At 49.4% G+C, this 26,233-nt stretch overlaps 1 protein-coding gene across 4 annotated transcripts in view; it reads left to right on the top strand.

Annotated features, from left to right (window-relative positions):
* The window catches only part of Dip2c (disco interacting protein 2 homolog C), a 375,630-nt gene extending 351,862 nt beyond the window's left edge, over positions 1-23,768 (top strand). For all 4 annotated transcript variants that reach the window (XM_076872837.1, XM_076872836.1, XM_076872835.1 and 1 more), the window contains 5 exons: positions 10,844-10,901; positions 12,505-12,579; positions 15,318-15,492; positions 17,248-17,371; positions 20,512-23,768. In XM_076872837.1, coding sequence (XP_076728952.1) covers positions 10,844-10,901; positions 12,505-12,579; positions 15,318-15,492; positions 17,248-17,371; positions 20,512-20,764 — 685 coding nt within the window. In that variant the 3' untranslated portion in view covers positions 20,765-23,768. The remainder of the gene's footprint in view (positions 1-10,843; positions 10,902-12,504; positions 12,580-15,317; positions 15,493-17,247; positions 17,372-20,511) is intronic.
* Positions 23,769-26,233: the final 2,465 nt, after the last annotated feature.

The raw sequence follows: 26,233 nt of genomic DNA, 5'->3' as shown, positions 1-26,233 counted from the left end.
TTCAAATTTAACATACCCCAGTGCTTGGGACAGTGCCTGACAAATTGTGAGCCTCATACATGCTGTCGTACGTGGTCACGTACTCACACGCTCATACGAATCATGTGGACTCACTCCTTTGTACTTGTCTCTTGGTCTCTGAGGGGATTTGTTTCCAGGGTCCCCTTCTATAACATGGTGGCATATTTGCACATCCCCCAAATACTGTATATCATCTCTAGTTTACTTACAATACCTAACACAGTGCACATCCTGTTTAAGTCGTTGTTGTGCTGTATTGTCTAAGGAATAATGAGAGAAAATCCACACATATTCGGTGCATACGCAGTTTTCAAAACCATTTTCAGTATGCAATTGCCTGTGTCCACTGATGTAGACCTGCTGACGTGCAGGACCTGCTGCATTTGCCTTTCATCTTTATTATCCACACACATTTTCCTCCTTGATTTCGGCTTTTGGCTGTCATCCAGCACGAAAGCAGCTTTCTAATTGGTTGTTTGGGCCCAACTTAATAGTACATACTCACAGGGTTGTGAGTGTGGCATGGTTTTTGTGATTGATTGAACAGTACTTGTGAAGCATTCTTGAAAGTCAGGTGACCTTTCAACAGAGAAAACTGAAAAGTGGAAGAACAGCGTGTATTGTGTGCTGTGTCTGCTGTGGTTGTTGGATGTGAATTTCCTCTGAGGCGAGTCAGTCTTCATGGAGTTGCTTCCATCCTCCCCTGGGCCTGATTAAAATCACAGTCCTTCCCTGCTCTGTGTCTCCTCGTCAAAGTCTCCTAGATACATGAGAAAGAGGCCAGCTGCAGGCACCATGCGGCACCCAGATCAGGTGAGGGTGCAGCCATGTCCTCCTCCTGGAACACCCAGCCTGGGTCCAGAGGTGGCCTCCTAGGCCTGCCCCAGAACCTTGGCCAGGAGACGGCAGAGGCCAGCGTTTGCTGTAATTCTTTAATCTTTGCTTTTTAAAAATTCCCATCCAAAGACACACCCTAAAATCTTGTCTACTTTTAGTCTTTAAATCTCATTCTAATTTCTTCTTGTGACTTGTTCTGTGACCTTAAGTCTTTCTTAAGTGTCTCTTTGGCTTTTGAGTGAGGGGATTGCAGTTGTGGATGTCCAGTCCCTGCCCCCTGGTGGGAGCCCGTGAGGCTGCAGCTTGTCCCCACCCTCCGCCTCCCCCACCCTCCACCAGGTTGAGGGGGCCCCTCCTCCCACACCCTGGTGTTCCCCCTTGTCTATCTGCAAACACGACATAATAGAGGTTATTGAAACATGAGAGTCCAAACCCCCTGGCCCTTCTTGGTGACAGCAGTGCCATCTCTCTCCCAGTGACAAGCACCTCCTGGGATCGCTTAATGATGTTCTTTGGCTTCAGGGACAGCACGCTGGCTCTTCTTTTGTTTAAATAAGCAGACGCTCCTTTTGTGCCCTTTTTGTGGAGAAGCTGCTTTTCTGCTTAGAGGTGAGCAAGAACACTGCTCAGCGCTGTCTCTCTTCTGTGCCTTTCCTGTGTCAGCAGGCGGTGACGGAGTGACAGACATCATGAATGGTGCTTTGCCTTAGCCCTCACCTGCTTTATTCATTTCCTCAGGTTGCTTGTCCCTCACTTCAGCCCCTTCCTGCCTGCCATGCTGCAGATCTGTGAGCCAAAGGAGAAAGCAAGCCAGACTCTGTGAGGGGCACGTGCTTTCATAATTGCATGCTGATATTTTCTGCTAAAAAAAAGGATAAACAAACTTAGAAAAAAAAACTCAGAAGGACAGATGGACCTCATCAGGCTCCAGGGAGGTCCCCATGAGGGGATGGTCCCCCGTAACTTTCTAAGAACCCAAACCATAAGGAACCCCAGAAGATATTTTGTTTCCTTTTCCCCCCATATTCTTTATTGGAGCATTATAGTCCACAGTGGTGGGATCTGTTGTCACGTGTTCATACATGCACACAATACAACAGTATAGCTTGGCCAATATCATTCCTCAGTGTTCCCTCCACCCTCCCCCAGTCCCTTTCCTCTACTCTACCCATCTCCCTTCGATATGCATGAGATCACCAACCTTTCTTTTCCTTTTTCCTCTCTAGCTTCCACATAGGAGAGAAAACATATGACCCTTGAATTCCTGAGTTTGGCTTATTTAGCTTAACATAATGATCTAAAGTTTCATCCATTTTCCTACCAATAACATGTTTTATTCTCCTCTATGAATGAATAAAACTCTAGTGTGTATACATGCCCATTTTCTTTATTTATTCACCTACTGATGGACACCTCGGCTGGTTCCAGAGTTGGTCTATTGTAAACTCTGCTGTTGTCAACATGGGTGTGCATATATCACTACAGTATGCTGACTTTTATTCTTTAGGATAAATACTGAGCAGTGGTGGGTCTGGGCCATATCGCGCTCTATGCCTCGTCTTGGGGAACCTCCTTGCTGACTTCCATAGTGGCTTTACTAATTTACAGTCCCACCAACAGTGGGAAAATGCTCCTTTTTCTCCTCGTCTTGTCCAGCATTAATTATTATTTGTGCTCTTGATGGTGGCCATTCTAACTGGAGTGAGATGAAGTCTCAGTTTTGATTGGTGTTTCCCTAAAGGCTAATGGTATGGGACATTTTCTTCATATATTTATTGGTCATTTGTGTTTCTGCCCCAAAAGGATATTCAAATGATTTTTTTAAATGTTTTTCAATGTTCCAATTGTGGTAAAACTCAGATAAAAGTGCTATCTTGACTGTTTTCAAGTGCACAGTTCGGTGGTGTTAAGTGTATTCACATCGTTGTGCAGCCATCACCCTGGTCCATGTCCAGAACTCTTCCCATCCCAAATCAAAAGTGTCCCATTAAACACTAAACCCCCATTCCTGGTCCTCCCCAATCATCCTTCTTTCTGTTCCTGTGTATTTGATCACTCTGCCTCGGGTGAGCAGAGTCTTTGTGTTTCGTGTAGTGTAATGTTCTCAGGGTCCACCCGTGTTGTGACAGTGGAAGAATTTCTTTACATTTGGAGATAGAGGGGTTGTGTGGATGTCCCATCCTTACCACTTAAGGGGTCCCTGTCCTACTTTCCACAGTAATTCTGGCCCTGTGTGTTCCCATCTGCTGTGCACAGTGTGCCAGTGTCTTGTGCATGTCACATTTATTTCCTGGTTTAATGATAGTGGCCATCTTCACGGGAGTGTGGTGGGGCCTCGTGGTTTTGACTTGCATTTTACTAGTGATTATGATTTTTGAGCATCTTCTCTTGCTATTGACCATTCATATACTTTCTTTGGAGAAGTGTCTATATAAGTCCTTTGCCCACTTTTTCACTGTTTGTTGTTGTTGTCATTGTTATTGAGTTGTAGGAATTCCTTGATAATCTAGCTATGAATTAGCCCCTTATCGTATGAGTGATTTGCAAATTTTTCCATGTGCTTCATGGCTCTCTTTTGCATCTAATTGATCCAATGGTGTCCTTTGTTTTGATGTAGCACAGTTTACTCTTTTTCTCTTTTAGCCATCTATGCTTTCGGTATCATATCCAAGAAATAATGGGCAAATCCAATGTCAGGAAGTATCTCCCCAGTGTTTTCTCTTGATGGACCTTTATTTTATTCATTTATTTATATGCAGTGCTGAGAATTGAACCCACATGTGAGGCAAGTGCTCTACCACTGAGCCATGATCCCTGCCCCCCCCCCAACGTTTTGTCTTAGTAGTTTATAGTTTTAATTGTTGCATTTAGATCATTGATCCCCTTTGGGTTAAATAATTTTGAATTATATTATTTAAAGGAAGGGACTGTTTTCCTGTAGAATGTCAGTTAATTTAGGTCAAAAATAACTTGGGAAATACCCCTGATTAATGCAAGTTTAAGAAACAATACGGTGGAGCACACCTGTAATCCCAGCATCTTGGGAGGCTGAGGCAGGAGGATAGCAAATTCAAAACCAGCCTCAGCAACTTAGAAGTCCCTAAGCAACTTAAATCCCCATCTCAAAGTAAAAAATAAAAAGGACCGGAGATGTGGCTCGGTGGTTAATTGCCTCTGGTTTCAATCCCCAGTACCAAAAGGACAAAAGAAAGGATAGCTAAATGCAGAACCTGACGCAGGCTCAGCCCCACACTACAGAGGGAACTGTAAGGAATGCTGTTGGAACTGGCACCGAGACTGTGGGTCACACAGGAGATTAGTGTTAGTACCTGTAGCCGACACCTGCTCTGTGCTGATGTTAGAGAAGATCCCTAGGAGGAGAAACACACTGGATGCTTAAGAGTAAAGGGGTCATGACGATTTTGACTTGTCCTCAGATGGAAAAGAAGTGTGTGGGAGGAGGGGAGGGGAGGAAGGGAGAGAACGATGGGGAGAGAAAGAACTGGTACAAAGGATAAAACAAAGGAAGTGGAACAGGAGTGATAGAGGAATCTGGGGAGGAGATATTACAAGTGGTCTCTTTACTATTTTCATTATTGCTTATTTTCTATAATTGGAATTTTAAGCAGAATTTTCTGGAAACAATGCTCATACATGTATAAAATCCAGAATTATTTTTTAAGTATTTTTATTCCTACTAAAAAAGGAAAAATTAGCTCATGTTAGTTAAGACTTCCTGGGTGAGAAGTAACAAGAAGAAGGGTAGGACTCGTAGCCACCAGTGATTGATGGCGGAGATGGAGCTGGAGCCTGGAGCCGGAGCCTGGAGCCTGGGGTGTACCAGTGCCAGGAGGGGCCTAGAAGCAAAATCCAGGAGACCCTCCCAGGCTCTCCATGCTTGCCCCTGCTCCTCTCTGCAGTGCTCTGTGCAGACTTCTCTGTGAATTGATTGGCTTCTGTGCATTTACACCACTTGGGTGAATCCTATGGCCCTTGGGACATGATCTTGGTGACCCACTTACCTTCCCTGAGGACGTGGGCTTGGTCCCAAGGGGCAGAAGATATTCCTTTCATGAGGTTCCTTGTCTCTCATCTCAAAAGTAACCCTGTACACTGTGATGCCTTCTGAAGAGGCCAGTGGGGAGTGGGCCTGGTGAAGCTTGCAAAGATGACCTCAGTCAAGGGAACAAGGTCAACATCACCATCAGTGAGAAGACCTTTGATATGAAGGGCACGTACCTCTGAGCATTCTCCAAAATACCGTGTAACACACATTTAATCATCAGAAAAATATCAGACAAATCCCAAATGAAGGGCATCCTGTGAAGCTCCTCGCACATCCTCTAGACTGTCCTGGTCAGAACAGGGTAGTTCTGAGAGGCCTGCACAGCCCAAGGAGAAGAATGCCTCGTGGATCCATTAGGGAAGACCAAGGGAGTGGAAATAAATGGCAAGTTAATAATATCTCAATGTTGGTTCATTAACTACATCTAAAGTCAGGTGTGCCGGGTGCAGTGGAGCACACCTGTCATCCTCATGGCTCCAGAGGCCGAGACAGGAGGATTGAGAGTTCAAAGCCAGCCTCAGCAACTTAGCAAGACCCTAAGCAACTTAATGAGACCCTTTCTCCAAATCAAATATTTAAAAGGACTAGGTGTGTGGCTTGGTAGTTAAATGTCCCTGGGTTCAATCTCTAGTACCCCCCCCCCAAAAAAAATAGTATGTTATAAGATTGGGGTTTATAGTAGGAGAACATGGGAACTCTACCCTCCACTTAGTAGTTTTTCTTAAATATAAAACTGCCCTGAAAAATAAAGCATATTGAGTCTTAAAAAAAAAAAAATTGGTGGGGGGAGTCTGGCAGAGGAGTCTGGATTTAGGGAGGGGACAGTGTAGAAGGTGGGCATGGTCTGTGTAGGTGCTTCCGTCTGGTGAACTGTCTGTCTCCTTCACTTGCAGTTGGTTGGCACCTGGACTTTCATGCTAGAAACCGTTCCCTGTTGGTCTAGCGATGGCCACTGTGGGTCGTCCAAGGCTGGAATGTGTAGGTTTTCCTAGGACTGACTCCTGGGAGAACCTTCCTGTAGAAATAACAGTGCTTTGGGTGTATTTTGTTGTCTTGTGAGTGAGTGGTTTGGGGTGTGTGAATGCCATGTCTTAGTGCTAAATTTGCAGATTTTTTTTCTTTGATTTTAATGATCCTTTCTTATGTGCATTGCTCGTTGCAAAGAAAACAATGTTATGATCCAAACTTTGACACTAAAACTTGCCTGATTCCACTCCTCTTGTACTGCTTCAGCTTCCAGGAAGCTGAGGATGAAGTTCAGTCATAGCACCTGTATTAATTAACCAAGAGGTTTATGAGTGTTGGATTTCCCTTTTCATTCAGGGGAATTTTTTTAAAAACTCTTAGTATTTTAGCTGTTCCACATTATTTTTGGAATATGTGATTTAAAATTTTGATGAAAGGTTTTGGTTGGTTTTCCAGCAGCACATCCTTAAATGCCAGCAGTGGTGAGCTGGGCTGCCCCGGGGACAGCAGCTCCATTTCACGTGGCTGGCTGGTCTGGGGCCATCCTGCCCCCGCCCCCACCCCTGTGTGATGCCATAGGAGACATTGTCAGCTGCGACTGCGATCGCTCGAGTCGCACTGGTTGCTGAGGTAGAGGGTGCGGAGGATGTTCATCTTCTAGTTCAGAGGACAGGGATGGTAGTGCTGGCAGGTCAAGGGTGGCTCCCCTGGCTCTCCTGGCCGTCTGCATCAGGGTGTTCCCCACACGTTTGTGCCACGCAGTGATAAGCAGCCCCACCTTTGGTGATTCTGAAGTGGTTGCATCTCTGGCAGGAGCAACCATGTCCTGTGTCCACCCTCCTCTGCTGGGCACATCATGTGGATTTGCTTCTTCATTGTTACTGTATCCAGAACCAGTGTTTTGATGGATACAACTAGTCATGTGAGGGTTGTCGAGGGCAGGGTCCCAGGGGAGGGTGGCTGTGTGCATCCCTCTGCATGGGCTCCAACATGGCTCCTTGCCCCTTTGGTGAAAATCCTGGAGGAAGAGTGTTTCTTCACATGACTGGGCAGGACTGGAGGGGACATGACCCTATGGCTTTGCTCAGGCAAAGGCAGTGATGACAAGGATGAAGGGTGCCAAAAGGCCTCTCAGAGCCCTCACGTCCCGTCACACTCAGGGCTGTGCCACCAGCCTCTGGCTCCAGCCTCAAAGTCGTCCCTTTCAGTGGAACACAGCAGTGGCAACCTGGGGTTAGCTCATTGCCAATTCCAGGAGAGAGCGTGAGAGCCCGTAATTGACGGCCAACCTCCCTCAGCCGCGCTCCTTCTGTAGTGAAAGGTTAAACTTCAAGTCTGCTTAACAGCTGAGAACGGGAAACACGTTTCCCAGACCAGGATTACACTTGACTCGATGAAGGATTACGGAGCACAGAGGCCAGGCTGCAGACTTGACGCAGACACCAGCTGATTGCTTTGCAGTCTCCATGTGAAAAGCATGTGGCTCCGCCAGTGCACCGTTCAGAGAACCTCCAGCTGGGACGGGTTGCACTCACCTCCTGGGGCCTGTCTAGGCTACAGACATGGACATGGGAGGCAGCAAGAGAAGTGGGAGCAAAGTCCAACTCCCGCACCTGTTGAATGCGCTCCTAGACTGTCCGAAACAGACTGCACAGCTTTACCAGGGAGGTACGTGCCACTCCACAGGAGGTGGCCTCCACTAGAGTTCTGTCTCGGCGTGGTCTCTCCGTGAGGACAAGATGCCTCTCTCCCTCCCAGCCTCGCTCCAGCCAGCGAACTCTGCAGGGTCAGCTGGCTGGCTTGGTGTCATCCAGTGAACTGGTCCTAACTGAGCAGATGTGAGCCACCACCACCTCACGTCATTTGTAACTCTCACACTGTGGGCACAGCCCCATGGTCATTCTGTGTGCCCAGCTCATTCAGCTTGCACAATAGCTGACCACCTAGGAGTTGTACCCTGGGCTGAGGAGATCGTGCCAAGCAGGGTGACCTGGGTCTTCCTGGGGTCACCCCGCAGAGCCTTGTGTCCATGGCAGCTTCCCTGGCCATTTTTCTCACTGCGGGTTCTGCAGGCCTCGAGGAAACCAGTCCTTCACTGTGTGGGCTGCAGCTCCGGCTCCAGCTCTCAGATGTGTCTTTACCTTCACTCGGGAGGCAGCGAATGCTTGGGTTGTGGGTGTTTTTGTTGTTCATGTCGTTGGAGGAATCCTCGGGTGGCCTTGCCTGATGAGACCTCGGGCTTTTCTCTCAGGGCAGCCTGAGAGAGCCCAGCGCCCTTCCCTGCCCCTGCTGTGATAGGAAAGAAGCACCTTCCTGTTCTGAACAGTTGCAGATGAAGTCTCAGCTGGAATTCCATCTTTCTCCTGGGAGGCTGAGGGTCAACCAGGGGAAGGACAGGAGAGAGAAATCTGAAAGAGGCAGAGGAGAGGCCTGGCCTGTGCGCCTGCAGGAAGAGCCTTCGCCTTGCTCCCTGCCTGCCCTCCCTGGGCTGGGCAGAGACCCAGGAGGCCAAGGCCTGCAGTCCTGGACACTGACAGAGTCCAGGGCTATTCTCCTGTCATGTTCTTATCTCAAATAGCCGTGCTTCCTAGGTGACAGTGTGGTGCCCTGACTGAAGTCATCCCTGGGATGACACAGCTGTCATGTCAGAGCTGATAGGTGCCTCTGACCCCAGGCCTGGCAGGGGTTCTGTGGACCTGAATACAGTGCTGCAGAGTGGGTGATAGAAACAGATGGCATGTCCAAAACAGCCCTCATTTTAAGCTCAAGGCCACTCCCTGACCTCGTCATGTGGCCTTTGCATGGTCTGTATGTCCTGCCGCCCACCTTGGACAACAGCAGCCCCAGATGCTGAGGTGAGGTGGCCTCACGCTCTCATCCTTTCCTCTGGTTGTCTCTGCTCACCCCCACCCCCTTCCGGCTGCCAATTTTCCCAGCTGGTTTGGCCCCCATTCTCAATTGCTGTCTCCACCGTGTCGCCAGGGTCTGAATCCACAGTTAGCCAGCCAGCCATGGGACCCTCGTTCAGTCACTTGAAGTGACCGCACAATGTGGGGCAGCAGCACAGACCTCCAGGTGAGCAGGGCAGAGCCGCCTCTGTTGGAGTGCACCGGTGGTTCCTGCTGACTGGTATCTTTCAGAAAGTGCCAGCCTCTGATCATGTGCCCTGGCATGGCCAGCTTCTGTCAGAGCTGGTCGTTCACGGTAGCTTCCTGGTAGCATGCTGATGGTGGGTTTCCAGGGTGTCCACCCTGCATCGGCTCAGTGCCCACAGCATCCTAATGATCTTCTGTATCAGTGTCGCTAGAAAATGGGTTTTGAAGTTAACCTCAGTAGCCTGTTGGCATATTCTGGAACAGTTTACATAGTGCGTAAATTTGCTGTCGACATCAAGGTTTTTTTTAAGATGGTACCAAAGATTTTGGTGGCTGTCGTTTGACCCAGATCTACCTTGTCCCATGACTGCTGAGGCAGCCCAGGTGCCCCCTCTGGCCTTCCGCTGCATCATCCTACTGAAGAAGAAAGTCGATGTCCCCATCCCTGCCCTCCCCAGGGTTCCCATCTTCTGTGGCTTTAGTCTGCAATGATCTGAGCAGATGCATGAGGCTAGATGGGAGGCCAGGCCTCCTGTGGTCTGAAGTTCCTCAGTTCCTCAGTTGCTAAGAGACCAGATGGAGGCCTGGCTGCAGGAGGCCCTTGGCCAGCAGGAGCGGCCCACGGAGAACAGCGCATGCTCCATGTGCTGTACTGCCCAAGGCTCTCAGCACATGCCTGAGTCAGTGGCATCACAGCCGCCCGGCATGCGTGGGACATCTGTATCACCAACCCTGCACCTTGCTACAAGCCAGAGCTGCGGGGTACGACACCCACCCACTGCAGCTGCCCCTGCTGGACAGTCACCTCCACAGCTCTCCGTGGCCTGGCTGGGCTCGAAGCCCTGGGGATCCTCCTTGGCTCTTCCCCTCACTGCCCTCAGCCCTATCAGCATCAGAGGAAAGGGAGACGAGGGTGATGGAGGGGACGCAGGAAGAGCCTCTTGGTCCGGCATTGCAGGGAGCCCCAAACCTGCTGCCCGAAGCCCCCCCCGCCCCCACCCCCTGTCCCCAGGTGCAGCAGGCCCATCCTGGCTTCTGCAGTCCTCTGTGTGTGGCTGTTTTCTTCTTCATCCTGTTTTGCATACATAAGCATCATGGCCCCCTAGTTAGGTGGAAAAATGTGAAATTAACAGTGAAGGTGACAAAGTATAAAGCCACAGGCCTGGGGAGGTGTGTGGCAGGCTCTGACAGGTTCTGCAGCAGTGTCCTTGGCAGTTCTCGGGACTAAATCGTCATTAAGTATTTCTTTTAATGTATGTTTTTAGTTGTAGGTGGACACAATAACTTTGTGCGGTGCTGAGGCTGGAACCCAGTGCCTCACTGTCCTAGGCGAGTGCTCCACCACTGAGCCACAAACCAGCCTAAATATGTTTTAATTTAAAGAGTTTTGCTCTCTGCCCACTTGGCCAACGTGGCCTTGGGTAAGGAGGTGCCTCAGGCTGCTGTGGTCCACAGGCCCCACCTGGCCGGCATGTGTGGCCCGCCTCTGGTCAGAGCGTGAGTGCTCCAGGACCAGGTGTCACTGTCCTTTGTGATTGGCAGCTCTTTAAGAATGCCACTTAACCCTGATTTTTCCCCTTTTGGCATGTGCTACGTTGAACCGGGTTAAGAGCAGGCTTGTCTTTCCAGTCGCTTCACACATCTGGCAACTGTGCCCTAGTCTCTTTCTGAGGCCTTTGCTAATGTCCTCGCCACCCTCCTGCCAGCACAGGTCTCTGCTGTGGGGCCCTCTGTCCTGTCAGGAGTCCTGCCATTGCTGCTGCATAATGCTCAGAATCAACATCCCTTAACCTGGGTGGCAGAAGGTGCCAGTGGTACAGAAAACCCACTGACTGACGCTGTCTCTTTCCCTTTGCAGAGTCCGGCTAGTAGAAAGAGGATCACCTCACAGCTTGCCCTTGATGGAATCGGGAAAAGTGAGTATTGAGGGAGGAAGGCCACACCTCTGTGTGAGTGTGTTTTCCTGAATATTTCTTTTCCAAAAATTTTCTTAAAAGCAGTGTACCAGGACTACTTATAGCCATAAATATAGAGAGTCAAGATTATAATGTATTAAACAAGTTCCCCACCCAACCCTTTGTAAAATTTGGGATATAGGCATCCATTGCTCTGTGAACTGACCAGGAAGCCTGTGCCTTCTGTCTAGGCATGACCTCTGTTCCCAAGAGTGTATCTGAAGTGGCTGTTCCAGCTCCAGCCATCATTCCTGTGTTCAAGATAGCAGGAGGAAAAGCAGAATATGTAAACAGAGTGGTACAGTCTATAAGAAAGGTTCCACAGCTGTGTTAGGCTTGCGTACTATTGATAAGAATTTAGTCACATGATCAGACCCAGCTCAAAGGAAGGTTGTAAATTATGGTATTGAATCTGAATTCAATCAGGGTAAATCAGGGTATCTACAACTGTGGGAGGAGGTGGAGAATGGGTATCAGGTACAGCTGTGAAGGTTCTGCCACAGAAGTCAGATCGTTCGGAGACCCAAAGGGTCTTACATTTCTACGTAAGTGAAGACCTCCTTTCTCTTTGGCCCCAATGGGCAGAACCCTTCTCCACTGGCATAATTCTGAAAGCATCTTGTGTTGCTCTGGACCTTTCAGAATCTGTGTCTACGTGACTCGAGGTCGACCTCAAGAAGTCGGTCCTAACGGTGGTGGGGGCTCGGCACTGTCCTTGCCCAGTGGCAGACAGAGCTGCAGAGACAGGGCTGTCAAACTTCGTGTGCGGCCTGACTGCTCGCAGAGTCCCATGCTCTAGCCACGGTGGCTTGTCCTGCCTCCATGTGTGATCTGAGAGTTGCAGGAGGAGGCAGGCTGCATTTCAAATTGCAAGAGTGGACCTTGGGTTCTGCAGTCACACTCCTGGGGAGCTCGGAACTCTGCTGAGCAGAGAGGCTTGATGCCAACCTTGCCTGTGATGGACGGTGGTCCACAGAGGCTGAAGGGCAGTGGGGAAAAGCTGGTGTCAGCACAGACTTTCTGGTCAGAACCCCCAGGCTCTCCAGGAGGGTCCAGAGCCTTTGACTTCAGCTACCCCAGAAGCAGCCTGCTCCTGCGCTGCTGGCCAGAGTTACTTGGGGCTACCCCCATCCACACTCATCCTGGACAACCCCATGCTGTAACCCCCCCCAAGGCCAGGACTGACCACAGGCATTGCCTTCATCCATACCTGTGTGCTTCCATGTTAAAGTCAATAGAAAGAAACCCCCAGAGAGAACAGAAAAGCCCTTCTGTGTCAGGCCACATTGAAGGGAACATCACTCACCATGTTCTGGTTCAAAATTCTTTATGTGATTTTCAGCAGATTCCGTTTATTTCAGCTTCACTGACAATCAAAACTCCTTTCTAAGGTCCCTTCACAGACACGTGGTGGTAGCACCACGACACTGAAAGAGTAATATCATGGCACAGGCCCTTCACGTAAAGCCCTGGTGCTTTCTGAATGAGCCTTCAGAAGGCAGCGGGCTCGTCTGTCCCTCTGCCTCTCTAGACATCGTCAACAGTTGTCTCCTCTCCCAAACAGATTCTTCCTGGGGTTCGGATCATAATTGCCAATCCAGAGACTAAAGGACCGCTGGGGGACTCACACCTTGGGGAGGTAAGTTCTGGAGCCGCTTCCACAGGCCTGTCCCCAAGACAAGTCTACTTCCTGCCTCAGAGGGCTTGCCCTTCTCGCCCTGGACCAGCACGCACTCTGTCTGCACTGGGACTGGCGGGGAGCGTCACTAGATAAGTGGTATTGCCTAGAGGGCTCCAGAAAGGTCTGAGTTGGAAACCGGGATTCCCTTAGGAATTGCGACGATGTCTCTACAAAGAGCTTACGGGATGCCACGGTGTCTCTTCCCTTCTTAGTTCTTGAATTTGTTTTCCCCGGGATGGGGGTGTGGCATGCCTTGCTGCAGACCCTCCAATGACTGGGAACAGCACTGCGGAGCCTCAGAATCACAGCAGTGAGAGGTGGCACCCAGGGAGCAGAGGAAGGGCAGTCACGTGTCACTCCAGATCAGAGAGCTCAGTCACTGTGTCCAGAGGGAACCCCTCCCTGCGTAGCCCTCAACCCTGTGCGGCTTTGTCCCCACCCTGCTGGCTGGATGTGGCTGGAGAACAGCCCCTCCCTGTGCTGCCAGCCTCCATCCGGATTCTTGACCCCAGTCTCAAGTAGGCCCCAGGTCTGTGGGGCGCCAGGTGTCCCACACTGGTCCTCTCTCTCCGCTGGGAAAGAGGACAGAGCACACCACATCCCAGCCTCCATGCCTGGACCAGGGCATGCCCTCCACACCTGCTGTCCTGCCTAGGGCCAAACCTGCCAGTGCCCTGGACTGAGGCCCTGTTGCCAGCCAGGGACATCTCTGCTGCAGTCCCACCAGCCCCCCTCCCTTCCCCAACTGTGTCCCTAGCCCTAGGATGGAGTGGCACACCCAGGAACACTTCCCCCCGGTGGGTAGACATAACTGGCGACCAGTTCTTGGCCCACTTTCCTTTCCATCCGGGGTCATCAGAGTCTTTCAATCACATGCAAAGATCAGAACTGAGATGGTAGCGTTCTGGGCCGCTCTTACTAGGAGTTTCCTTTAAACGTGTTCCTAGAGCTGGATCTGGAAGGGAGAGCGTGCCTTCTCAGGGCTCCTAGAGAGGGTCCCCAGGGTGCTGCCCTCCCTTCCAGCCTCTGGAGTGGCCCGAGCACCCTGTGCTATGGCCAAGGCAGGACTGTGACCAGGGCTGGTGAAATCTGCAGGAGAGTATTTCCTGTTTTCCAGCTCCACTGAGTTATAATCCACATACTGTCAGGCATGCAGTGTGTTATTTGTGAACTTTGACGTTCTCTACACATGTACTGTAAAGTGACTCTCACAGTCGAAGCTGTTTACATTTCCCCATTCACCTGCAGCCCCCAGCAACTGCCCTTTACTCTGTACCTATGAGCTCACCTTTTTAGGTGCCATATATAAAGTGAGAGCACATGTTGTCCTTTCTTCCCCTGACTTAACTCCACTTAGCTTGGTGTCCTCCACATTCCTCTGTGTGTTACAAATGGCAGGATTCTCTTTTTAAGGATGTAGAGTATTCCATGGAGGATTTTTGTGTGGTGCTGGGGAATAGCACATGGTTACCCTTGGCCTCATCGGATGGTGTTCCTTCTTTCTGTTTTACTTTTTATTTTCCAGAAGGTTCTTATTGTCTGCTGTGACCAGCATTGTTGTGGGCACTAGGGATGCAATGGTGAATCAAAGTTTTTGACTCTGAAGAGCTTCTCCATTTTTCAGTGTAAATAAAATAATGAAGCAGCCAATCCCAGAGTGTCTGCTCAAGCCCTGCATGGTCTGAGGGACTCTCACCCTATGTCATGGGAGGCCTTTGCAGTTTGCTGGCACACTGCTGCTGCTTCTGGTCTCTGCACCGTCAGAGCTATCATTCCTTGGAGGCTTCGCTGGCCATCTCTGGAGCCAGACAGAGCGATTTTGTTTCCTGTTTGTTTTTGGTTTGGGCACCAGGGATTGAACTCGGGGGCACTCACTCAACCACTGAGCCACATCCCACGCCTCATTTAGTATCTTATTTAAAGACAGGGTCTCACCAAGTTGCTCAGGGCTCTGCTAAACTGCTCAGGCTGGCTTTGAACTCCAGATCCTCTTGCCTCAGCCTCCCAAGCTGCTGGGATTATGGGATGTGCCCCTGCGCCCAGCAATCGGCTGTCTTGCCCTTTCCTGCCCTTCCCTCAGGGCGTGGTGTTGCGTTGTTTTATTACAATGTGTTTCTAAAAGTATGCCTACTGGGTGAAAGGAACCAAATGCTCAGAGGTTTTCCTCATTACTCTTTTTAAACAACCATTACATTTGGAAAAGTACAAGGAAACTAGTATGGCATTGTTCATTTGATACATTTATCTTTAAATGCTATTTTCAAAATTATCAATTAACCTTTAATAGAATTTCTGATAGACAGCTTGGTTGCTGGCTGGCCATAAACCTGATCCAACCAGGGTCTCCATTGCATCTCTGTGGGCATCTGGGTCTCCCCAGAAACCTAGGTGAGGGCTGGGGATGTGGCTCAAGCGGTAGCGCGCTCACCTGGCATGCGTGCGGCCCGGGTTCGATCCTCAGCACCACATACCAACAAAGATGTTGTGTCTGCCGATAACTAAAAATAAATAAATATTTTTAAAAAAAAAGAAAAAAAAAAAAGAAACCTAGGTGAGATGACCATCTGATTTTTTCAGCCCGAGAAAACTTTAGTAATGCTGAATATAACTTACAAAACCATAAAGCAGTTTCGGCCTCTCCTCCCGCACAGTTTCAAGGTGTCTCATGCACAGTGGCCCTGTCACTCTGTTCACAGATCTGGGTGCACAGCGCCCACAACGCCAGCGGTTATTTTACCATCTATGGAGATGAATCCCTCCAGTCCGATCACTTCAACTCTCGGCTGAGCTTTGGAGACACCCAGACCATCTGGGCACGAACAGGCTACCTGGGGTTCCTGCGGAGGACTGAGCTTACGGATGCGAATGGAGGTCAGCCTGGGCCCCTTGTGCTGTGTGGGGGCTGGGTTCCCCCACACAGAAACAGGTCTGAGGTTTGGGACAGCCAGAGCCAGGAGGATGGGTGACTGGCTGCAGCCAGCATGGAAAAGCTGAGCCGGGAGGGAGGGAGGGAGGTCAAGTGCAGAGGAGTCCAGCAAGCTGAACTGGGCCCCATCCCCTGAGAACCAAGAGCAGATTTAAAGCCAGAGAGGAGCCAGGTGCTAGGCTTGTGCCATCAAAGTGCCCCAAAGTCCCAGCTGCAGATTCTGCCTCTTGTCAGTTCTGAGGGCTGCCCACTCCCTAGGGCTTCTCTGAAGCAAACTGGGACCCAACAGGCTGCCCTGCCCAGGCCCTGCCCTGAGGCTTTCTGCACTACAGAGCACAGGGCCTGGAAACTGGGGTGTTGTGTGAGGCCACGCTCTCAGGAGTAGGTGGAGCCCCGAGGAGAGCCCCTGCCCAGCCTGTGTAAGGGCCTGGGTTCCTCTCCAGCACGGAAGCCACAACAGTGTTTGCATCTTCCATTCTTTGCTGATTCTAGAGACTAATCTCGCCTTCTTAGTTCTGCTAAAAATAGTGGCAGGAGTTAGAGACTTGGACAAGGACAGTAGCCAGGATTCTTGGTGAGATGCTACCTCACCAAAAGCCCAGGCAGGTGACATCAGTGCAGCCTCCCAAGTCTCTGACAAATCTGCCCTGCCCTGGCCCCCGGGGTTTGTGTCAGAATATTCTGGCCTGACATTAACATTGTGGGCACTCGCAGGCTAGTTTATTTGAGTGCATCATCTGGAGATATTGCCAAGAGCTGAATTCAGAGGTCTAAGGTGGCAGCAATTTATACCCCCAAGGAAGGTCAGGAGGCTCCATCCTGCTGAGCCCCAGGGACAGCAGGACATGCTGCTGTTCTCACCTCCTTGATCTCTAGAAGGTGATGTGACTCCTCACCTCAGCAGGGTATATGGAGCTCCACCCTGAGCAGGAGTCAACAGGAGACTGTCCCATCTTTGCTTCTCTGGCTTAGATTAGAGAAGATCCGTTCTGGTGCTGTTGTGTATGTTTTACATCAATCGTTTCTTTCAAGTTTGCCCTGGTAGGCTTACCACCCAGCGTAAAATGAAAGGTGTTTTTGTTCTTGGGAAGAGGAGGCCGTGTTTTCATTGCCCTCACTCTTAGGGTTTGTGTAGAGGAGGAATTCATGTTCGTGGCCACCTGAGCTAAGCAAGTCTTCCTTCATGACCGTCACCCAAAGCCAACTTTCTTTCCCCACTTATATGTTAGCACAGTGAACTCTCAGGAGTCGAAAGGAACCTGGTGGACAGTGACCGTGCCATGTCCCATGTGTCCTGGGCAGGTGAACTCCTTGACTTGGCACGTGGGTCCATCCCAGGGGCTTAGCAGGTCTAGTGGCAACTAGTGCTGACCTTGGTCCTTTCGGATGAGGATGCAGCTGTATATTTGACCCTGTATGGAAAATGACCCAGGAGGAGGCTGGCTTCTCCCCATGGGTAGACTCAGGTCAGGGTGGGCAACAGACAGAGGACCCCTGTGGCTGTGTGCAGCCTTGGGAGAGAGGGACTTCCCAGGGGTACCTCGGCCTGCAGCAACCATTCCTGCAGAGCTTTCTGGTAGAGCAGAGCTGGTCATCTCTAGATAAGTGTCCCCCTTTCTTTGCATCTGTTGCACTTGGGGGAAAGTTCTTAGCTTTAAAAGGAAATTTGTGCCAAGGCTCACCCGCTGTTTCCTTTCCAGAGCGCCACGATGCCCTGTACGTGGTAGGGGCGCTGGATGAAGCCATGGAGCTGCGGGGGATGCGGTACCACCCCATCGACATCGAGACCTCTGTCATCAGAGCCCATAAAAGCGTCACAGAATGGTAAGTGGGGGAGACCCAGCATTCGTATGCACCCCAGGGCCACATTTGTGGAGCAGTGGAAGGTGGCAGAATGATGGAAAGCTTCTAGGAGACCAGCAGCGGCCACCCGCATCGAGGTCAAGGTGAGCCTTTGTCCTTGGGGTCAGCAGCACATTGCTTGTCCCACAGAGATAGGCGTCCTGTGTTACTTGAAAATGAGAGATGTTTATGTCACAAAAGCCTTTTGCTGTTCTCCAGGAAGCCAAGTGGTTACTTGTTTTTTTAAAATTTATGAAAGAAAGGTACAGGAAAAACTTAAATTGCACACACACACACCTGCAGGAACCCTGAACAGCAAGTGCTCCATGGAAAACTTAAGAGGGACCTGTGACCGTGCTGCACTAGAGCTGTTGACAAAGGGAAGGTGGCTTGAATTAAGCCAACCCCGAAGACAGGAGTCCCCCACCTTGCTCCCGTGCAGCGGGGCCCAGCCAGGATCTGAGTTCTCACCCTCCCAGAGGCACCACCTCACTGGCACATTGAGTCCCGGGTAAAGCGCTGCGTGTGTTCAGAGTGCTTTGTGGAAACAGCAGGCGGTTCCCAGTCACAGGCTCTTGCTGTGGCAGTGTTTGGGAGAGGCCTGTGTGTTAAGCCAGTAGTGTCATTTCAGGAACAAGAAGTGACTCAGTTACCCATGAGGTGCTTACTCAGGGCACCATGTCCTCACCTGGCAAATTGCCTGATGAGACCAGCACAGTTCAGAAACAGCAAGGGGAGCACAGGCTGGAATTCCCATAGGTTTCTCTGTTGCTTCTGAGGTTGTCAGTTCCTCTGTGAGCTAACTGATATGCAGGAGCAGGCTGGCGGTCACCACCATTTACTCAGTTGGCATGTGCTCACAGTAGGGTTTGCATTCCTAGGAACTGACCTATGATTCACATTGGCTTTGACCCTACTTGGTCCCTAGAAACTCCTCAAGCATTCAGGGTTCCTTCTATTACCCAGTATGGGGAGAGAACATAGACCAAGGAAACACCAGAAACCTAGAAGGACTTCAGCCCAGACACCAGCCCAGGCCATACTTCATTGTCTACCTCAGTAACTGAAATACCAGTTCCAACCCTCTGTTTCTGCAGTTCTAAGAAAATAGTTTTAATTGGCTTTTATCATCTCCCTCAAGCATTTCTGGGTTGGTTCCAGCTGAAAGGCATGTCCAGGGGCCTCCCTGGTGCTCCTATGGGTTCCTGGCCCAGGACTTTGGGTGTTATTCTAAGCATCCCTCTTCCCTGCTCTGGGGCCACTGACCTACGATTGTCACTCACCTGGTCAAGGCAGGGCCTCCCACTCCTCTGTGCACACAGAGGGTCAGGACAAAAGAAAAGAAATGAGTGGTTTCATTTGGATGGACTTTGAACGTGTTGGAAACTCTTTAGGCATAAACTTCCCTGTCCCTTCTGCCCCCACACCTCCCTGTCCCCCAGGCCTTCCCAGTGCATCTCCTCCCAGCTCACCCACTGATTGCCTCACAGAGAGAAACCCATGTCATAGAGCAGGACTGTTTCCATGTTGCCGAGTTCAAGCCAACCCAGCGAGCTCATTCCTCACCAGTGTGAAAAGCGCACTGCCCAGGAAAGCTCCCACGGAAGCAGGTCTCCTCGCTCCCCCGCCATGGCTTCCTGGCAAACACCCAGGGACAGCAACGCATTGTTCACCCTTGACCTACTCCACCAAATGTGCCAAGCTGGGCCGATTGCTGGGACCTCAGGACCGTGCCATGAACTTCAAATGTCACAAAATTAAACCCAAAGTGCCCGAGAGGTGGATATAATTTTTGGTGTCACATTCACAATGCAGGCCTATGTGGAACAATATTTTAATGTCACAGAGTTAGATTCTGGTCCTTCTTGGAAAAGGTTCTCAGCCTGATTGTCCTCCTAGGGATGCAGTGGCCACAGTGAGACAGGTTGAGCTCACCGATTGTCCCTTTCATGTGAGCGTCTGCGTTGGCCACACTGAACAAAATGTGCTGTTCTCTAGCACACTGAATCTCATGCTTAAACAATAGTGAGTTTCTGAAGATGCATCCTGCCCCAAGCTGGGTGAGATGTATGGAATAGGAGGGAGCCTTCTCCAAGAAGCCCTCTACCCAGGAACCCTCTGGAGCCTGGTATAGTCCTTCCTCCCCCCCAACACCCCAGGAAACCTGGGGCTTGGTCCTGTTCTCCATGTGCTCCCACTGCCCAGGAACCTCCACCTCCACCGCCACGCAGAACTTGTATATAGGCCAATGAACATCAGATCCTTAAACAACCAGTTCTAAAAGCCAACTTTACCAGGTTAATGTGGCTTAAAATGTAAAGCTCTGGGTTTATGCTCCCACCAGCTGGAACGGCTCCTTGCCACAGAAAGGTGACTAGCTATCCCACTTGGTGCTTTAGCTATTGTTGCATTGCTGTCATCTCAAACCCATTCTCCAGACAGATCGCCTGTGTCTGCAGGGGTCAGCCAGGTCAGCTGGAAAGTGCCATGTGGACTTGGGGCCAGTTGTTCTTCTCCACGTGTCCTTGTCTTCTGGGGTCAGCTCAGGCACATCCCTGTCCCAACAGTAGCCACAGGCTGTCAGGACAAATCCCAACACCCCAGCCTTCCTTGAGCCTCTGCTGGTGGCTCTCACACCTGGACCAGATTGCACAGGAGCCCCCGCTGGGCGCACGTGTCAGAGCCAGGGAGCAGCTGGTGGGCCCGGCTCAGCAGCAGCTCCTGGGCTGGGAACCAAGATGCAGGTTTGTTCTGAGGGCAGATCCAAGTGGCCCAGTGCACTCTGTGATGGGGTCTGGTCTAGAAGAACTAGAAGACAGGCTCCTCTGAGGAGGTGGAGGTGACCCCTGTGCCATAGAGGTAGGTGCACAATGACCAGGGAACTCTCTCCAAAACCACCAGGGGAGATGGCCAGTGGAAAGTATGGACGCTTTGTTGCAGGGGTGGGGGGGGTAAAATGTCTAATGAGTGACAGGAAGATGGACCTGGAGGGACGAGCCAGCCAGAGATGTCTCAGTCCAAGGGCTCAGGCAGACCTGAGCAAAACCAGACAGAACTTCTGGAAAAGAATGCCTGACCATTAGACAAGAGTCACCAATGACACTGCTCCCTTTGTCTTCCAGTGCCGTGTTCACCTGGACGAACTTGCTGGTGGTGGTGGTCGAGCTGGACGGGTCAGAGCAGGAGGCCCTGGACCTGGTTCCGCTGGTGACCAACGTGGTCCTGGAGGAGCACTACCTAATCGTGGGTGTGGTGGTCGTGGTGGACATAGGGGTCATCCCCATCAATTCCCGAGGGGAGAAACAGCGCATGCACCTGCGGGACGGGTTCTTGGCAGACCAGCTGGACCCCATCTATGTGGCCTACAACATGTAGCCTCGTGGCTCTGCTTCCACAGACTGTCCTAGGGGGTGTGAACATTTTTCTCAGTGTCCACTGAAGCGTGCAGACACGAGGGCCACATGCGCCAGAATGCAGCCTGGCATGGCGGGACGGGAGGGGGAGGAGGACTTGTCGCAGCAGTCACCCTGGCATGGAGATGAAATGTGAATTTATCGCTGAATTTTGCTCAGAAGGACTTTGGATTTGCCTTCAGTTTGTTGGAAAAGCTCATTTCAAAAACTTTTTCTTTCTTTTTTTTTTTTTTTTTAATTATTGGATAATAAGTGCTTTCTTCGTAAATGTGGTATTTTGTTAAGCCGAAATAGCAATTAAAAAAATATCCTGCCCTCCAGATGGGTTCTTTTAAACAATTTATGTAGTGTGACAAAGAATTGTTTTCTCTGTTTTTTAATGTGTCATGGAATCTTACTGACATGGATCTGTTACTAAGTTAAGCCATTGCTAGATCTCACCCTTCTGGAACGTTCATTGAGGTACGAGAAAACCTTCCAGATAGCACCTTCCAATTAGATTTTAGCAGCTTTCTTTGTCAGAAATGTGCTGAAGAAACAAAGGCCAACTTACGGCCTTTGAAGTTAGCATAGAATGAGAAGAAATTATAAATAAGGTGTATTTCGGCAATTATCTTGCAAATATCTTTGTACTAAACTAAAAAGATAAAAATAAGTTAACTTCCTCAATATGTAATTATGTACAAAATGTTTAATTTATTTTGATCTCTTTAGAAGTATAAAAGAGAAAAACATTCAAGAATATTAAAGTCTTGTAATGTTTGCTAATATAAAAAAGTGTTGTATTATCTTGCGTGGATAGTATCACAACAAATATATATATATGAAATATAAATTCACTAATGAAAAAAGGAGATTTTAAAGTTTAAATGCAGAACTCGTCAGCTTGCATGGAGCGCCCTCCGCTGTGTCCACGTCCACCGCTGTCGCGAGCAGTCACAGATGGCCAGCAGCCCTGTCTCGGTTCCTCCTAGACCAGGACCAGCGAGCGGGACTGTTGCCATCTCCGAGACGGTGAAGGACTCTCACGCTAAACGTGCACTACTTTTTTCCTTTGCTGTGGGGACGACAGTGAGTGCATTTTGGCCAGCGTGTGCCAACCCGGAGGCTCTAGCTGGCCAGTTGCACTGTTCTCTTAGCTGCCAGAATCCGTTGCACAATGTTTTTCAGCCTTTTTGTTAGTGTCACCTTTTTTGGTCCTTGGTATGAAAAGAAATGCTATCCTGTGGTCATTTGTCCTGGGTTTCTTTGACCCCCTCACCCCCACCCCCAGATGGCCACTGTGTGAGAATGTCCAGAATGGCTTAAGGGGAGAGAGAGATAGGTGATGTCCCCTTATCTGAAGACCCAGCCAAGTCTGTGAACCCTGGTCTTTTGAGTTTCCTAGCTCGGCCCTGAGCAAGCCCCCTGGGGACTCATAACAGAGCTCTGGCTGAAGCAAGAAATCATCCCTGTGCCACCCGTGGAGGAGAACGTCCCTGGTTTCTGTCTCTGCTGTTGCTGCCTCACACACCTGTCTGCAGAGCTCCTCTGTGCATTTCTAAGTTGAATTGGCCTGTCTGTATCCAAGAAGGACAGATCAGCTATCCAAGATGGATATATTTTATAATTGCCCCAATATGATGCTGCAGTGGCTATCGGTACTAGATATGCATGACTAAGATTGTTGCTGGGCAAACTTAGATTTTTTTTTTTAATCGTAGGCATTGTCTTTGCCATCATTATATGCAGCCAGCAGTAAGCCCTTTGCCAAAAGAGAGTTTTGTTTGACTTCTGAGATCCAAGGCTGATTGTTTAAAAAGATCCTAAGTGGCACTTTTTTAAAAAATGTTTTGCCTGCATATATGGAACACCCTCCATCTCCATTAATCATTTGGTTTTTAAAATACCATTTGCTCATTGCCATATGAGTCTCTCCACATGCTTCAGATACACATTCCTAGCCTTCTGCTTCCTGGGGGGAAACACCCGCCACATACAGAAACAGACATTTGCTTACACAAAGATGTTAAGGGGAATGGGTTTAAGGTTTCAGTCGGGATGCTGGTTACAAAACATAATTGTAGTGTGTAGGAAAACTTGCAAGCTGATGTTAGGAAGCAAAGCAAATTTAGATGTCACTTCCAAGATCATTTTAACTTTCACCATATCAACTTTCCATCCAAGGAGGGCGAACACTGCAGTGCAGTTGCGAAGCAGTTAATAGCAGGTCTTTTCTGCATCCTGTCATCTCTGATGTTAGGCTTAGGTTCAAAGAGTTGGTGGACTGGAATCGAAGTTTGTGCAAGAGAAAGGAAAGGAGACACTTAAGTACCACCAGTTTCAGCAATAAAGAAGGATCGTTCTGTATTAGAAATTGTACTGTAGATAAATCATTCATGAGAATGTAAAAAAAAAAAAAAAAATGTTTGTCTTGTGACCTTGTGCTTTTGAAGTCAGCCAAAACCGTGTAATCAACTTGCACAAAAAGAGGGTACACAGTGAACGTTTAAACACAGACCGAATCAAACAGGAGCAGATTCCTCATGGTGCTTGTTTATTATATATATTTAATCCTGCTTGACACTTTACCCAAGGGAAATGGTCCCTTTCATCAGTTGAATGTTAGCAGCGTTATTTCAGAGTGTGGTGACTGGTTAGAGAAATTCATGTACTCGACCAATCACAGTTTCAAACAAAATTTTTATGTGCAAAGGACAGCAACCTTCTTGTATGTTCAACCACCAGTACGCTTTGTACATCTGTGATAACGCCTGTTTTATATTCAAATGAACAAATAAAAGCTTTTATTTTTGTTGCTCTGAAAATAGCAGTTTCTTAATTGGTACCCTGGAAAAAATGTCTCAGACAGCTCCAATCCTAGGAAGAAGGTGACTCTTACAGGGAAATGTATCCGACTCTGTTTACATAATTTGTTGCATAACTTAGTACAGATAATCATACTTGGAACAATGTTTAAATTTTGATGTGGGCATTTATTGCTAAAAATAATTCCTATGGCAACAAATGTTTTGTGAAATGTTTTTTTAATTCTTTTAAATATATCTGAATATATTTGTTCACACTTTGCTGCAAGTGTACAGATTATTGATAACTTTTTTGGGACAGATGGTAAACATGAATCCTGTGTGCAAATACCTTCTATCAGCTGTGTCATAGGGGGCCTGTGTGTGTCAGGAGACGGCACTAGTTGACTACTGCAACCCAAATGGTCTTCACTCGACGACCAACTGTTGTATTTCTTGACTAGGATTTGAGAATTCCTGACGGTTTTATCTTTTAGAAGGCAGTGGCTGGTTCGCCTTTAGTCTCCTGGTTGTAAAAAGGTAAATGTTTATCTACCTGAAAATCAGAGCTTGTGTCTGCACCAGGTTTCGTCTAAATATCTGTGATTGTGTTAGAACTCACTTGTCCCCTCCCAGTTTCCTGCAGGACAGTGCCATGCTGACCAGGTGGCAGTGCTTTGGGTGATGGCAGATGGTGTGAGACCTGCCTGGCTGCATGGTGTTCAACAGGGGATTGCAAGGAGGGGTGCTTTGCCACTGCTGTGTCTCCACGGGAACCCTCACAGTGAATCAAGTACAACCAACCAAGAGAATGGTACCCGCGGAGCCCATGTTAGACTGTTTGTCCATGTACATGCGTACATGCACCTGCTCGTGTGTGACAGTGGCATTTTCTATTTAATATCATGCTATGCATCCTTCACAGCCTCTAGCACAAAGCTCTGTTCCTGGGACCCACTAGCAGGTTGGTTGGCTGGGTGATTATCACTCTGTCCTAGCAATCCCCTGGGACCTCTGTGTGGTGAGATTGGGCAGTCTGTCCCCCTGAACAGACGCAGCGGGGCTGCCTAGTTCCCAGGCAAAAGGAAGCGTTTCCTGGCCGCCGCATCGGCTGTGGCGCTCAGTTCTGGCAGATGGAGTTTTTAAGGAGAGCTCATGGTTCCCTCTTCCTGCTAACATAGTACACGTTTTATTTCTACCAGATTCCAGAAAGTCATGGCGGTGTCCCGCATGACTCCTCCTGTGATGACTGGGTTCTCTTCCTGCCATGGGAACTTCTGACATCATTGTCATTTCCCTGGGGTCAAGGGTGTCCCAGGCTCTTCTGGCTGGGCAGGTGGATGCTCTATTGCCTGGTGGTTTTCAGTCTCTAAGCTGATGTTTGGACCTGCCCCAAGGCCAGTGTGGCCTGTCATTTCTGACAATGTTGTCCGTCTGGGTGGTCAGCAGTATGCCAGCTCACCGGGTGTGCTTGAGGAATCTAGTGCAATTTCAGTTCTGCACCCCCCACCCCCACACACTGTCCTGGATCCAGCCGCCCACACCGCTGGGAGGAGCTGGTTTGGCCTCACACTCCTCCTTGCCAGGCTGTTTGCTGGCGTGGTGCTGACTCCAGCTGCCTGGCTGCCCTCGGGGCAAGGAAGGGACAGGCATGGGTCCTGAGACACACCGTGCCTGGCTTGACAGAAACAGCTGCTGAATGGCCTGGCAGGAAGGCCGACAGCCAAAGGAACTGCCCCTGAGACAAGGGGGTGGGGATGGGGGGCCAGAGGCCACCAGCGGGTGTGCTGGGGCGGGGCAGGTAGTGGGCCAACTACACACAGGATGGACTCTTTTTCATGATCTGAAAGACGCCAGTGAAACCTTTGGCCTGGTTGTCAGATATACTCATTATAACAACCCAGTGTTGGGTCTCGTGTGTCCCTGAGGGTTAGGGAATAATTGGAAATATCAGAAAAGGGATAAAAGACAAAAGGGGAAGGGATCAGAAATAAATGATGTGGCTAGGGAACAGATAATCTGTGCACAAGACAATTGCATGTTAGAAGGATCCATAAAATGATAAAAATAATATAAGTTAAAAGTATAAAGTAAGAGCAAGAGTATGGAAAAATTCAGAAAAGCGCCAGTCCTAGTGGACTTGAAGGTGACTGGGGCCAGTCCCATCAATTATCTGTTGCATGTTGTCGGGTAGGACAGAGTTGGCAAGGGAGAAACCCTCTTAGCCTATCAGCCCAAAGGCTACGGAGACAATCTGGATTCACACACTTTCCTATTTCTTCAGGAATTTGAAAACAAAATCCCAGAGGTGAAAGTGACTGTGCCCTTGGTGTGAAGAAGCTAAGCTTGCTTCTGCACCAGAACCCAGCACTGCCTGATTGCAGGGACCCAACCCTCAGGAGTCACTGTAGCACCTTGCCAGTGGTTCACCTCAAAGTCAGGCAAGGGGACATTTTCTCATTCATGTAGAAAATAAGATGTGGACATTTACTTGACCTGGCTGATGTAGGATCTTCTCAAGGTTTTGGAGGGAAAAGATGTGCCTCAGCAATCCACCTGTGGCTCCTTTCTTTTCTGGCAACGGCTTGTCAGAATGGCCTGATGTGGCCACAGGACAGTTTGACTCAGTGACTTATGGACAAAAC

Source organism: Callospermophilus lateralis, chromosome 13, assembly GCF_048772815.1.
Source record: "Callospermophilus lateralis isolate mCalLat2 chromosome 13, mCalLat2.hap1, whole genome shotgun sequence".
In the NCBI taxonomy this organism is placed as follows: Eukaryota; Metazoa; Chordata; class Mammalia; order Rodentia; family Sciuridae; genus Callospermophilus; species Callospermophilus lateralis.
The sequence above is the reverse complement of the archived record's forward strand: the minus strand, read 5'-3'. Positions and strand labels throughout refer to the sequence as shown.